Raw genomic sequence first — 15,626 nt, forward strand, 5'->3', positions numbered from 1 at the left:
AGAGTTGAGACCTCAGAGTGCCATACTATGTTGGGCCACCTTCTCTTTACGAAGAAGAATAAACACTGTAGATACCAGACACCATGACCTCCACCCCAACCCTGCACCCACGTCCTGTCTGGCTGAAACCCCTCATGTTATAAATCAAGCCCCAGTCTCCTAAGCTATCAACCAGGGCTGGAGTGTTTTCCAGAGCTGTCTGCCTAAAGGAGGTCAAGGTAGTGTCAGGCAGCCCAGGCCCCTCCCACAGCACCCCTAGTCCAAGTCACCACCCTTCTTCCAATGAGCTCCTGGTGCAAGGTCTGCTGGGAGCTGTCCAGGGTTCTGTCCCCAGCTTGGCTCTTCCCCACGCCCGCACTCCCTTCCTAAGAGAGGAAAACAACTCAGATTCCTCTGACAGGAGACTGTGCCCTGGGCGGGCTGAGTTGACACGTTGCATTTTACAAGGACTCAGCAATTAGACCCTGCATCCAACGTGCCTGTCACTCAGTTCTGCTATACAGCGGAGAACGAGCTTAATGCTCAGGAACTGCAAATAGTTGCTCCATGATGTCACCTCGCCCTCCCCAGTCTGTGATCTTTGGCAGTGGGCATTCGGGGAATGGGGTGGCGCATGCCAATGACCCAGGGTCCAGGCTTTCCTGCATCCACCCAGGGAACAGAGCATCAAGAGAAGAATTGGTGTGACTTATCTTAAGTTCAGAGACTCTAATGCAAGTGGCCACCTTCTCCAAGACCCACTGTGTCACTAGGGCCAGTTCCTTTGGGATGAAGGAAGGAGAGAGTGATCTGTTTGGGGCTTGGATTCCCAGATATCAGGGTTCCAGCCATTGCCTGTATTCTGTCCCCAACATCCTCACAATGTGGATGTGCACAGACCTCACTTGCTGGTTTTTCCTTGACAGACAGCCACTTGAATTATGCCTTGGAAGCCTTCCCTACTCTAGAGGAGCCCAAATCTGTCCCTGCCTCAGAGCCACAAGCCATATCACATCCATCACCTTATACAACAAGCCACTCGCAAGTTTTTATCAGTCAGCCACATCTCTGTACAAGCTTTTCTGGAAGCAGGGGTGGAGGGAATAGATTCTGGGTCTCTTCTAGGACTGTTGGACATTTAAAGCTTTCCCTGAGTTCCCACAAGTCCTGAGGGAAGAGAAGGGCCTCTATGAACTGTGCCCTCGGCCAGTCTTTCTTTTCTTTCGTGTGTGTGTGTGTGTGTGTGTGTGTGTGTGTGTGTTATGTACCCGTCTGTGTGTGTGTTATGTACCTGTGTATGTGTGTGTTATGTACCTGTGTGTGTATGTGTGTGTGGCATATGTGCTTGAGTGTGTTTGTGTGTGTGTATGTGTGGTCTGTGTGTGAATGTGAATATGTCTGCATGTGCAGGTACACACACCTGTGCACAAGTGGAGGCCAGAGGAGAGCATCAGGTGTCCTCCTCTGTCATCTCTGCCTTCTTCCTTTGGGACAGTCTCTCCCTGAACCTGGAGCTGCACTGGTGGCCAGCAGTCCCCAGACATCCCTCTGACTCTGCCCACTGTAGCACAGGGGTTGATGTGTTTATAGCCTCACCCAATTTTTTGTTTTGTTGTTACGGGTGCTGGGATCCAAACTAAGGTCCTCGTGGTTACTCAACAAGTGCTCCTACCCACTGAGCCTCTCTCCAGCACCCCTTCCCAGCTCACCTTTCTATCCTGAGCCTGTTCCAGTCACCCAGTCCGTGGCTACCCACACTTAGCAAGTGTGGCTCACTCTGGGCCTTTGCTCACCGTGTGACCCCATCTGAAACCCTGTTTCCTGTCTCTCACTTCAGCTCTCTGTTGGGGGAACCACACTCATCTTCAAAGGTACAAATGTCACCATTCCCATGCCATTGCTGGGTGGAGTCAGTCCCTTTTCTAAAGGCATGTGGACCTTTTAGTTTTAGAGCCAGAGGAGCCCCAGGGATCCAGGCACGATGGCTTGTGTAATCCTATAATTCAAGAATCTGAGGCAGGAGAATCTACCCTGATTTCAAGGCCAGCCTTGGCTACAGAATGAGTTCTGGGCCACCCAGGGCTATAGAGTGAGACCCTACCTCAAATGAGTAAAACACTTCTTAATAAGAACCTCAGAGACTATCTAAACCAACTTTTCCCTCAAATATTCTGTCTGTGATACAGTAAGGAACCCACTGTGTATGGTGAGCCAGTGTACACACAGAGACATATTCATGCAATATAGGAGCAGACACATGCATTTGACACAGCCATGCATGCAAACATACTTGCACACGAATGTGTACAGAACCCCACTTCCCCCCATGGGGATTTTATGTCAGTCCCTGAGGCTGGAGACACGGCCTTCAGCTCTGGAGCAGGACTAGGCTTTTCCTGGCTTAGAAATCTGAACTTCACCATTGGTCCTTACTGAAGAGGAAAGTGGTTAGAACTGAGACATAGGTCACCAGGAGGGAAACAAGGGATGCAGAGGTGGCAGCATGGTGACCAGAGATGCCAGGGATCCAGCCTCCAAAGATCATGGACAATCTGAGCCAGCTCCTAGGGAACTAGAGCGGCTGCTGTCCCTCTTTGAGAGAGGCCGGGGATCATGAGGTGCTGTGCTGTTGCATGGGACCTGAGATGAGCTGCAGTGCCCCCAGGTCCCATCGCAGGCAGTGTCACCCAAGGACACCCACCAACCTCTCCATCCACTAAGGCTTAGTTACCCTACACAGCTGGGGACCCAGAACTCAGTCACCCACAGGAATGACTCTGGGCCTGTGGGAAATGCATGGGAGCAGGGAATAGAGAAACGGTGAAGGCACGTTCTTGGATGAGCTGGGAATTGCTCCCCACCTAGGCTGGGAAGACTTTCAGTTTGTCCCCAAGATTCTGAGGGTGAGCATGGTGAGCTTGAGCTCCAGCAGGCCTTGGCCTTCTCTCCCATTCCTTCTGCCTCACTAAAAACTGTTAGATTACATCCCTATAGCTAGCCACCAAGGTCTAGCCCCTTATTTGGCCACTTCATCCTCCTGAGGCTGACTACCAAGGCCCAGCAATCAGAAGCCCCCTTTGGCTCGCCTAATTAACATGCCCAATTAAAATTAAGCACCTCATCCTACCACGAGGTTTTCCCCTTTACCCTTGTAAACTGACATTTGCCTATGGGCCACATCTGTCTCCTCTCTATCCAGAGGCAGGCCTTTGTCCCTTCATGACAGGTTCCCTTCCCCTTCTCCCTCATCCCTTATCTCTTTTACCACTGCATCCTAGCCCCTCCTAACACAGACCTGCCCTTTCCTCTTCTTCAAAACGACACCTGCAAGGCCATTTGCTGCTGTTTTCTGCCTAAGTCAGAAAGCAGCCACTTTAACTTTTCTTCCCAGCTTCATAAATGATCTTTCTGGGAAAACAGGTGTTTGGGTGTGGTTTGTATCTAACCCGGGGTCCAGGAGGAAGCCCCCATTGTTTGGGGGTCTCCTTCACTGTGCACTTGCTGGGGGGATTACTGAGTCCCACTTAGGAAGGGGCACTAGAAGGCAGCTGTGGAGTGCCCACTAGGCACTGGGGGATCCGAATGCGAAGAAGTCCACAGCAGACTTGGGCCCATTGGGAAGCGGAAGAGAGGCTTAAGGGGGATTTTTCCAATGATGAGGTTGGGGGGTACAATGTGCAACTGGGGAAAGCCCTCCCTTGTGGTTTGACGGCTTATCCTCAGCCCTGGATCTCAGCCTCAGCCTTGTGACAGTGAAGCTACTGCACCTGCCTCCAATAGGAATCTGACTCGCAGTAAACAAACCTTCCAGAAACTGAGTCATACATCAACATGCCAATGTGTTTTTCTAAAATGGAAGTATATTCAGCAAAACTAAGCTCTGTCCGAAGCCTGCTTCTGAAACAGGAACCCATTGTGAGTCTCAGTGGGCCTCCCTTCTAAAAAGCAATAGGCAAAACTTTCCTTGTGAGCACATTTCCTCATTGGGATTATAAAGGTAATTCTGTTACTTAGCCTAAAGCTAAATTGTGTTTAACAAGTAATTTAGTAAGTAACATAAGGTTCAGTCTATGTTTTTTATCCTCTGTGACAATTTCATATATTCCTATAATACATTTGATAATATTTACACACACACACACACACACACACATATACACACACACACACTGCCCTCTCTATTCCCCCTCCCACTCTCTCTGGACTCCCCTTTCTTCCCAATGAGTCCCCCTCCTACTCCCTGCCTTTTTTTTCCCCAGTGAGATTAATGGGCAATGAGTTACTTCTTGGAATACAGGGGAACTTACCAATGGTCATGCTACTGAGGAAAACGCTCTCTCTTTATCTATATATCTATGTATCTATATATCTATATATCTATGTATAGACATATCTATAAATCTATGTATCTATATACCTATATATCTACATATCTATGTATAGACATATCTATAAATCTATGTATCTATATACCCATATACATATCTACATATCTATGTATCTATATATATACATATCTACATACTTAACATACCTACATGTCTACATATCTATATATCTATACATATACATATCTACATATCTATATATCTATGTATCTATATTGTCTGTATATCTATATATATATACATATCTACATACCTACATACCTACATGTCTATATATCTATACATATACACATATCCCAGCAGCCATTAACTACCAGTGTCACCTCAGCTGGCGGGGATGGAGCTTCTCCATCCCTGCTGTAAAGCTGATTGGGTCGATCCTGTGCGGTAGTTGAGTGAAGCATCCATGTCATGTCCAGAAGACAGCATCTCACAGCCTCCTCATCCTCTGGTCCTTACAGTTCGCTCCCTTGTTCTTCTTTCTTGCCTCCCAAGTGCTACACTGACAGGCACGGATCACCACTCTCAGTAGACATTTCCCCTTGGGTCCTGGGCTTTGAACCCGGGGCCTCACACACATTAGGCTAGTGTGCTACTACTGACCTACAGCCCATGCCCCAGACCTTATATACCATAAAAGTAGCTCCAGGTTTAAATAAGAATATTAGAGAACAAACAGGAACCCTATAAATACTCTGGTTTCTCCAAACCCAAAAGTTGGCACCCACCTCAGAGCAACTGTGGTCAGTGATCCTTGCTATTCCTTTAAAGTGTGACTGTCACAGCTCATTCCAGAGAGAATAGTCTGCCCAGGAGACCAAGTTACAAATGAGAACATGCTGGATTAGCCAGGCAGTGGGCAGAGGCGGTGGCAAGTTCCCAGGGGATATTTCTATCATCTCAGAGACATGGAATGAATTGCCTCTGTCCCTGCAGGGAGATTTATCATCCACCCACCCAGCCGCCCTCCATCCTCCCTGCAGGGGCCTCTGCTAGGTGCTGTGCAGAATGCAAGGAAGGAGGAGGCTCACTCTCTTGTGTCATTTACTAGAGCTATGGATCTATGCAAATCTAAGAGGAACAACAAGAGAAGCCAGCCAAGGCACCTCATGCCACCATGACCATTTCACAGATCCACAAATGTGACTTTCCCAAGGTCACAGAGGAAGAGCATGACTGGGCCAGGGTGAGAGGCAGGCTCAGGGAGAGAACCCTCACCTAAGAGTACTGATACACGAAAGAATGGGCTGGCAAGCTGTGGCTGTAGAGGGGACCAGTCTGGGCTCAGAGCCATGAAGGGTACTCCATCCAATAGTGGGGTTCAGGAAAAGTCCATGGTCTTGGGAACACTTCAGGTTCTAGGCTCCAGGTTAGAGGACTCAGAGCTACCTGGAGAGATTCTCAGGCAAGGAGCCATCAGCAGCCATGGCTGACCCACAGCCACAGCTAGTGGGATAAATCCCAGCCTCTTGTCTCTCCAGCCAGAACTTCCTGTTGGCTAACGGTGTTGTGAATTTGGAAGAGAAACATGCCCATGGATATGAGTTACTTCCTCAAGCCCTGGAGCAGTACAGATGGCAAGGGTAGGGGTGGAGGGCAAACAGGTGATTCCTCTGTGTCCCTCTGTGCCATCAATCGGTGCCTGTTCTCCCTTCGTGCCCTTAGCCCAGGCAGATTTCTGGACATGGACCTCTACTACAATGTGACAGTTTCCTCCACTGTGTGACTCCAAAGTCCCCTCTGCACTTAGCCTACGGATGGGACCCAATGATTCTAGCCCTCATCACCACCTTTCCCTGACTACATAGGAGTAGAACTTAGCCCCTCATGCAGGAGAGACTCGGGCAGAAGAAGGGGGGAAACGCAGGCTTTCCCTCCCAGAATGCACTGCAGTGTGGCCTTTGGCTGGACCCTGCTCACTCAGCGCTCCTCTGGCTCAGGTGTATCTGGAAGGCACTGGCCTCTGTCCAGCTGAGCTGCTGGGGCCTGGCCACATGGCAGGCAGCAAAAGCCAAGGCTGGCTCAGTGCCACGGGCCTAGCTTTAGAAAGCAAGCGATGGTCAGAGGGAGAGGCAGCAAGTTCTCAGCCAGCTTGGAGCAGAGATGGCACAGCCCAGCCAGGCTCCCACTGGACTCAGACCCCAAGTCCTTAGTCTTGCTAGGACCATGGGCAGCACCCATGCGGGAAGAAACCAGTATGTCATCATATGGTGTGCAGGAGGCTAAGAGTCGGAGTCTTAGCAGAGCCAGCTGTGCCCTCAGATACATCTGGTCCAGGGACACCGTTCACTCCCTAGGCAGAACCCTTTCCCAGCATGAGGTCTCCTGCATAACACCACCCCATCTAAAACCCAGTTTCACCTGGTGTAGTGGTACAATCCCAGCTCTGGAAGTAGAAGTAAGAGAAGCAGAAGTGCAAAGCCAATCTGGCCCTTTTACCAAGTTCAAGAGAACCCGGGCTATCTAAGCTTCTTTGTCGTGTAGCTCAGTTGGTAGAGTGCTTGCCTATGATGCATGAAGTCCTGGCTTCAGTCCCAAGCACCACATAGACTGGGCATGGCAGGGCACACCTGTCATCCTAGCACTTAGTGTGTAAAAGCAGGAGGACCAGAAGTTCAAGGTCATCCTCACCTACTTGGGGAGTTTAAGGCTAATCTAGGCCACACGAGACCCTGCTCAAAAACAAACAGATGAAATGATAAAATTAATGTTTTTTAAAGATACCAAAAATTAGCCGAGTGGTGGTGGTCACCCCTTTAGTCCCAGCACTCGGGAGGCAGAAACAGACAGATCTCTGAGTTTGAGGCCAGCCTCGTCTACAGAGCGAGTTCTGGGACAGCTAGGGAAAAACGATGTCTTGGGGGTAACAAGGATGAAGCAGGAGGACTGTGAGTTTGGCGTCTGCCTGGGCTGCAAAGAAAGAAGAGAAGTAGGGAATTTCACCCTCCCAGTCCTTCCCTTCCCCCAGCATCCCTCCTGGAGGCCTCTCTTTGGGATCTTGAAGTTCACAGGAAATGGTCTGGAAACCCTGGGCTATTAGTTCCTTAAGTGTCCCAACAGTTGCTCCATGCTTTGAGTTTTGTGGCTGGCTGTTTGTTCTGTGTTGAGGATGGAAGTTGGGATCTCATGCCTGCTATCCACAAGTTCTATCACAGCTGCATTCAGACCCTCATGAATATGTAGATAAGCTAAATGTTATTGTAAAAGTTCATGTGCCCATCACCCAGATTCAAACGATGGAATTTGGTTTCATCAGGATCCTCACCCACTCCATTTCTTCCTGTAAGAGGCCAGAAGAGGGCATCAGAACCCCTGGAGCTGGAACTACAGGTGGCTATGAGCTGTATCGGTGATGACGCTCAGAGAAGGGAGCGTGACCCCTCTGTGATTTCCATGAGGAATGGGATATCTAGGCATGAACCCTAGTTTCCTGGAGTACCAAGTCAGCCACGCATGGTGTCACAGCACCGGCTGGGCCAGATGTCCTGTGGTGTTTTGAGCCAGGCAGCTCTTTGTTTGGGGGTGCACTATTTTGTATTTTGTAGGATATCCCAACAGAATCCCTGGGCCCTCTAGATACCAGCAACAACACCTCCAACAGGGCAATCAAAAATGTCCTTAGCATTGCTAAAGACTCTACCCAGACTGGACACAAAAGTACTCCTGGTCATAGCCTCTGTCTTAGGCCTCTAGATGGAGGGAATTTCTTTGTAGAGATAAATGGGTGTGTGTTCTTCCTTTCAAAAATTTGCTTCTACTTCAGAATGTTCTCAAGATACCTTTCCATTCATGCAAACATTTTCTACTTCCATGTACCTTTAAAAAGTTTTCTTACAAAAGAACAAAATAAATATAAACAAAAAATCACACACCAAAAATAACTGGAACCCAAATTTATGTAACTCAGTGAACTCCTATAATATTTATTTGCATGTTTTTAATAATTAGGTTATAAAAATTTTAATAAAAAGAACCAACCAATAAACTGCAATGACCTTCTTGGCCCCACTTAATAAATGAAAAACTATGGTAATTGTGCCACAGATAAATGTACCTGGTGCCCTTGATTGATGTAATCGTAGGCTTGAGGAAAGGCAAGGAGGAGCCACAAGAATTCTCCTTTGTCTGTATCACTGCCAAGTCCCATCCTAAGGTGTCTCTTTCTTGGAACTGAAGCAATTCCTTAGGGGACCAGGCTCAAGCCACCTCTCTGTGGTACACTACAAAATTCAGAGTGGGAGTCAAGGATTTGGGGTTGCCTGTGTCTAGTCAGCTGTGTGACCATGGGCAGAGTGTGTAGTGTGGCTTTCCCATCTGTAAAAGGCTACTAAGGCCTCCGTCACAGAGCTGTTGCAAGGATTAAATGAGAAAATGTTTGTGAAAGAGCTGAGCCTTGAAAGCTGCCGCCCAATCCTGTTGTTAGTGCCTATAGTTCTAAAGGAGTGAACGAAAGATGTCCAGCCCTTTCTCCAGTCTTCCCCCTGCCACCACCAGCCTCCTCTGCCTATGACTGGTCTCTAAGGAAATCTCCTGCCTTGAACATATCCCTCTCTTGCCACTGTCGCCTATCCATGCTCTCTTCCCTCTATCCATCTCTTCCAGGCAATTCTGTCCTCTGACAAAGGCAATAAGATCAAAGCCAGGTGGCCCTTCTACACTAAGTGTGACACCAGAACCCCACCTCAAATCTAGGGGCAATGCTGGACACATCCCTAGAAGGATAATGTCAGTGATAGCCATTTATAATATTAAATAACAAACATGGTAGCTAGGCTGACAGTGTGGCTTAGTCGGTAGGACAGTTTCTGGGAGCCCTGGGGTTCATCTGGAGCATAAACCAAGCATGGTGGTACATTCCTGTAATCCCAGAACATAGGGGTAGAGATAGAATTACAAGTTCAAGTCATCCTTGACTACTTGGTGCATTCAAGGCCAGCCTGGGTTATATGATAATCTCTCTCTCTCAAGAGAAAAAGAGAAAGGAGGAAGGGAAGGAGGGAGGAAGGGAAGGAGGGAGGAAGGGAGGGAGAGAGAGATGACTCAGCAGGTAAATGTGCACTTTCCACACAAATCTTCACCCGAGTTCCATTCCTGGAACCCACATAAAAGCCAGATGCAGTGGTGCAAAATCCTACAGCAAGATGGGAGATAGAGATGGGAGATAGAGATGGGAGATGATAGAGACGGGAGATAGAGATGGGAGATGACAGAGATGAGAGATAGAGATGGGAAATAAAGATGGGAGATGATAGAGATGGGAGATAGAGATGAGAGATGATAGAGATGGGAAATAGAGATGGGAGATGATAGAGATGGGAGATGATAGAGATGGGAGATAGAGATGGGAGATGACAGAGATGAGAGATAGAGATGGGAAATAAAGATGGGAGATGATAGAGATGGGAGATAGAGATGGCAGAGATGAGAGATAGAGATGAGAAATAAAGATGGGAGATGATAGAGACAGGAGATAGAGATGGGAGCTAGAGACGGGAGCTAGAGACGGGAGATGATAGAGACAGGAGACAGAGACAGGAGATAAAGATGGGAAATAGAGACGGGAGTGTCGTCTAGAAGCTCAAGGGTCGGTTGGCCAGGAGTAGGAAAGAGCAGAAATTTGAGAGACCCTGCTTCAAAAACAAGGCAGCTCAGCAGGCAAAGACACTTGCTATTCAGCCCTGAGATGGTGGCCTGAATTAAACACTTGGAGATTCATGCAAAGGCAGAGGGAGAGAAACAACTCCATGAAACTGTCCTCTGATCTCCACGTGTATGCCATAGCATGTGTGCTCACATATGCATCACACACAAATGATAATAATAATAATAATTTTAAATAACTACTTTAATTTTTAAGTGTGGAAGTTGAGAACTGACTTCTGAGAGTTGTCCTCTGACTTCCACACACATGCTGGGGCATGAGTATGTGCCCACACTCACACGCCACACCCACAGCCACACACAGAGTAGTGATAAATAAAAATTTTAAAGAAGAATTTTAGTGGCTGGGCAGTGGTGGCACATGCTTTTAATCCCAGCACTTGGTGGCAGATACAGGTATATCTCTGAATTTGAGGCCAGTCTGTCCACAGAGTGAGTTCCAGGACAGCCAGGGCTACACAGAGAGACCCTGTCTTGAAAAGGGGGGGGTAGCTTAAATGGCACAAGGCACTGTACACAAAGCACTTTCCACACTGTATTTATTGAGAGCAGGAGGCGTGTGCTACTGAACAGACACCTTCCTCCCTCCAGATCCTGCAAAAGCCTTGCCTGCTCTATAGAACCTTCCCTGTTGGCACACACAGGGTTAATAGTCCTGCCTCCATGGCCACAGAGCCCTGTCTATTGTTGACCTAATTTTACTAGCTTTTAATTATTTATCAAAGTGACTGCATCCCATTCCAGGCTGTGAACACCTTGAGGGCTAGGACCCTGGCACATTAATCATTATTAGCGTTGGCATCCCACAGTGACTGGCATATAGTTGCTGCCCATTAAATGTTTGTTGAATAAGTGAAGTAACTAACACTGTGTCTCCCAGTGTTTCTGGGATTTTAACGACTGCTCTCTCTGCCAGGCCATTTTCTTGGCTCCATCCTTTGGACCGGGGCTACGGCAAGTATGATCTGCCAATTATGTTTCCAGTGTGTGACAAGGCAAGTGGAAAACAGAGAATAAGTGTCCAGACGTGCCAAAGCAATCTTATTAGAATCATGGAGGCCTACTGGATCCTCTAGGTTTTTAGTTGTGCCTTTATTTTGTGTGCCTTCATTTAAAACTATTTTTTATTTCCTAGTCATTTATTCCCACTATATTTGCAATAGTGTGACCAATTAGAAGTTTAAAAATAACTAGGTTTGATGGCGCATGCCTCTAATTCCAGGAGTTGGAGGCCAGCCTGGGCTAGAAAGTGAGTTTCAGGCCAGCCTGGGCTACTAAGATCCTGCTGCAATAAATAAATAGGCCTGGTTCTTAGTCACTTAGAGGTCCCATTGTCTAACACACCACACACACACACACACACACACACACACACACACACTGCCACTGTCCTCATATGTCTCTGATATCTGGAAGGTCAATCGAATGTCTTTTATTTCTGTTTGGGTTACTTATGCTGCTTCTTTCTTTGGAAGTGTTACTGAGTGAAAGCTGATTCCTGCTTGAACCTAGACTGAATAGAGGGCAGAAGAGGGAGCCATGGGAAGGCAGTGTGGGAAGACTCAGGCTGGAGAAAGAAGGCTCCAGGGCAGGGGAGCGGGTCCAGAGCAGCCTGTGGAGAGGCTGCCCAGGAGACCACCCTGAGCATCAGGCTGTGGGGGTGGTGTGATGGCAGAGATTGAGCTACAGTATCTTCCCTGGCAGAGCAGCAGGCAAAGTCATTGAAGGATAGTTGCAGTTTCTGGACAAATACAAGAAGAGATTGAGGACTGTTGAACCAAGGCTTTCAGAACAAGTTGAATCCTGGGGAAGCCCCGACTCCAACCTGGATGCCTGATGGAGGGTAGGTCATGGAATAAATAACATAGCCAGAGTGAGCTAGACTGGCTGGAGACACTTCAGGGAGAAGGTATTCACAGACTCAAAGTCAGAAGAACCAGAGCTGATTTCTGTGAACCGATGACATTAGCATATTTAAAGATCATGTCGAGGGGAGGAGGATGAGCTCAAGCAGAAATCTGCTGCTGTTTATTGAGCCCAGGGAGTCAGAACTAAAGAAGGGCATCCCTGGAGCTGTCCTTTTCCTAGAAACGGTGCTCCAAGGCCAGGGCTGGGATGTGGCCCTGGGGAGCAGCTAACCTCCCCTCTCCTCCTCCATCCCACAGTTCAGGGTTCCAAGACCCTTCTCAAGAATTTACTTCCTGCCAAGAATTTCCTGGAAGAGCACCCAGTCCACTCTATCTCGATGGTGATGGTGAGAGGGACTATATGCCAGGCACTGTGCCAAACCCTATCCCCTCAACAGCGCTAAGAAGATAACCATTCCTGTGCCCATTTAATAGATGAAATTATTGAGACCCCATTAAATCATTTTATAGAACTGTTCAGTTTGAATTTAGAAGAGCCTAGACTCCAGCTCAGGCCATCTGACTCCAGGACCAGTAGGCTACCCACTCACTCTGTATTCCCCTTTTGCTGGTAACAGTGGGGACAGTAGACTGGCAGTCTGGTCAGTATTCCATGCATTCATCTCTCTGGGAGTTAGTCACTGCCCAGAACCTGAAGACTCAGGACTCTGCCTCACCTGGACTGTATACAACACACACACACACACACACACACACACACACACACACACACACACAGTGGGTCTCATTTGTGCTCCTTCTACCTCAGCACCCACAACCCCATCAGAGTCAAGACCCCCAGGGACATTGAGCTGGGGACTAGGAAGGAGGATACTGTGTATGGGGGCATCTGGACAAGCTATGCTTCCCCGTGCCTCGGTTTCCTCACCAATCACATGACCTACAGCAACTCCAGCTCCAAAACGACTATCAGCTAGCCCCCTACATGCTGTGGATCTTGCTCAGTGTGCTGGGAACAGAGCGGGAGTCTGCACAAAACACAGAGTCCAGAGCAGCCAGGCTCAGCCGGATTTCAAAGGAAGCTGGTCCCGGCACTAGGACCTGCCTCTCCCCGGTGCCTCTGTACTCAGGAGCAGCCACCACAGATTCTGAGTGGTGAAGATGTCTCTACCTCTGAGAGACTACTTCTCTCCCTTTCCAGCTCCCGCTCAGGAAGGAAAGGGGGTTGGAAATCAAGAGAACAATCCACCTAACTGGCCTGAAGGTGGCGAGGGCTGTTTTTCAGGCTGGAGCGGAGTTAGAAAGCCAACCCAGATGAAGACCCCGAGGCGTGGCGGGACAACCCACCCCAACTCCAAGAGCTTGGCTAAGAGGGGGCGCTGTGGCCCCCCTCCATGCCCTGCCCTCTGGATTCCCAGCTGCGTTCACAGAGTCGCAGCGCACTATGCACCCCGCTTTTCCCTCTGCACTGTTCAGGTGCCCAGCACCGCTGTTTCCACTTCGTCTTGCAGATCCTAAGTAGGGCCTGGGTCAAACTGGCAGATTCTTAGTTTGAAAAGAAAAAAAGAATGAATGAAAGAACGAAAGATTTTAAAAGGAAGGGCTTCTGCCGCAGAGCTTTGGTGTCTCAGCACACCCTGGGTGTGTCTAGGCCAAAGGAACGCGGAGGGGTGGGGGTGGGGTCGGGCCAGGGCTGAAGTGTGGGCGACCGTGGACCTCCTGGCTGGCTGCAGGGCGGGAACGACCCAAACGTAGCTCCCGGCTTCTTGTTTCCACGTAGGTTGAGCTTGGTGGAGATCGTCCTATTCTCCAGATCCTATTAGCCTCCTAAATTCCCCCCCAGAGACCCTCAAGTCCCCGAGACCCCCGATTCCCTTGGTCCCGACCTCCAGCCGCACAGGAGGCGAGAAGAGAAAAGCTGACTGCTCTCCCGCCGCCGCCTCCCGGATCCCTGGTTCTCCTAGAGCTGCAGCGACCGCCACTGCTGCCTGCGCGCCCCGCGCACTGCCGCAAACTGGGGTGCGGGGAGAGGGGGGGGGTCAGCACGGCCAGGGCGCAGGGAGCCGGCCAGGGGCTGAGCAGCGGACCGAGGAGGCGGGAGCCGGCGGAGGGGCGAGGCGCGGAGGAGGGACTGGAGGAGAGGGGAGGGAGAAAGAGGTGGGGACGCGAGGCGAGGGGGCGGGGAGCCGAAGCGAGCGGCAGGCGGACGGTGGGGGAGGCGGCGGGGCTAGGCGGGCTCCAGGCGGGAGAGAGGTGGCGGCGGGCCGGCTAAGTAGGGAGACCGAGACCAGACTTGATCGCGAAGGGCGAGCCAGAGCCGGCCGGCGGGGCGGGGCGGGGCAGCAGGGTGCGAAACCGGGTGCCTAGGAGCAGCGCAGCGCAGCGGCCCGAGAGACCCGCCGCCCACCGGAGACCACAGCCGCCCGCTCTCGGCTCTGGGATGTGGGAGGGATCCAGGCATCCAGGACACTGACGGTGCGAGCCCGAGGATGGGACGGCGCCCGCAGCTTCCGCTTGTGAAGGTAAGAGCGGACCGACCCACCTGGGATCAGAGGCGCGCTGGGCCGGGCGAGCGCAGGACAAGCGTGGGCAGGGGTGCTGGGGGAGGGGAGCAGGGAACCCGGCGCATCCCGGGAGACTGGGGTGCAGCCTGATGTCCTCTACCTGGACCTCTGATGCCTGGCTTCGGAGACAGAGGAAGAACTCCGGTGGAAAAAGAAGGGGTGGTGGCGAAGCTGCTGCGGTGCTGGAGGAGGAGGGGGTCCGCCCACTCGAGGAACCGACTCTGCGCTAAGAATCAATGCAGTCTTAGGGGCCGAAGCTACATCCCCTTCAAGCTCTGGAGGGGGTACCCGTCCCAGCCGGACACCCTCCGAGCCGCCCCTGTCCGGGTCCTGGGCGCGCTCTCCTGCCGGTCCCTCTCGGTAGAAAGCCTCGGGTTCTGGAGGTAGATGCAGCTGGCGCCTCGCGGCCCTCGATCTACACAGAATCTCTGGGATGAGACGGTGCCGCGCGCCACCGTGTCCGGCTGGTTCCCCCACCCCCGCGCCCCCGGGCGCCGCAGTCTCGGAGTGCGCTAGTTCTTGCCACCGGGCTGGGGAAGCGGTACCGCCGCCCGGAGTTTCGTAAAGTCTCCAGCAGGCGTTTGCAGCGCCTGCTGGATGAAGTTCGGGGGGCGACTTGGGCCTGTGAGGGGGTGGACAGAGCCAGGGAAGAACTAGGTGCTTCGCAACCCGGCCCGCAGCTTAGGGACAGGCGTCACTTTGCTGGTGCTAAGCGCGTCCAGGAGCGCACGGGCTCACTGGGTACCAGCACCTCGGCGCTGATGCCTGGGAAGATGAGTGGGCCTGGGCGCTGTTGCCCGGCTGCCCCGATTGCCATGCCTATGTCTCAGGACTGTGCACGACCGAGGGACCTCCTGGGCCCCAAGCAGAGACACCGGGTTAACTGTGACCAGGGCACTCAAAAGCGATTACATTCAAAAGATTTAAGTAGATTGGGGGTTGGGGAGCAGTACAGGTTGACTGACTTTTCCATCAGTTTGCTTGCTCAAAAAGCATTTAAGTTAAATCACTACGCTTTTAAAATGTGATTTACTGCCCGGCTCACCAGTGACTCAGGCTCCCATGTCCTCCCTCTCCAAATGCTCAAAGGTTGTCTTCAAATCTATCTTCAAGGTAGCTTCAGTAAACCTAAGGGCTGGAGCCAGAGATTGTTTTCCGGCGACTAA

At 50.7% G+C, this 15,626-nt stretch overlaps 1 protein-coding gene and 1 long non-coding RNA gene across 3 annotated transcripts in view; one reads left to right on the top strand and one right to left on the bottom strand.

The window, feature by feature from the left end:
• Positions 1 to 15,071, bottom strand: part of LOC121141529 — a 47,271-nt gene extending 32,200 nt beyond the window's left edge. The window contains exon 1 of the long non-coding RNA XR_005878457.1: positions 14,561 to 15,071. This is a non-coding gene — a long non-coding RNA (uncharacterized LOC121141529). The remainder of the gene's footprint in view (positions 1 to 14,560) is intronic.
• Positions 14,133 to 15,626, top strand: part of Crhr1 (corticotropin releasing hormone receptor 1) — a 45,260-nt gene continuing 43,766 nt past the window's right edge. Inside the window, exon 1 of one of the 2 annotated variants that reach the window (XM_013113129.3) lies at positions 14,133 to 14,418. In XM_013113129.3, coding sequence (XP_012968583.1) covers positions 14,386 to 14,418 — 33 coding nt within the window. In that variant the 5' untranslated portion in view covers positions 14,133 to 14,385. 2 annotated transcript variants of the gene reach the window in all.

The sequence above is a fragment of the Mesocricetus auratus genome, unplaced genomic scaffold (assembly GCF_017639785.1).
Source record: "Mesocricetus auratus isolate SY011 unplaced genomic scaffold, BCM_Maur_2.0 Super-Scaffold_100007, whole genome shotgun sequence".
In the NCBI taxonomy this organism is placed as follows: Eukaryota; Metazoa; Chordata; class Mammalia; order Rodentia; family Cricetidae; genus Mesocricetus; species Mesocricetus auratus.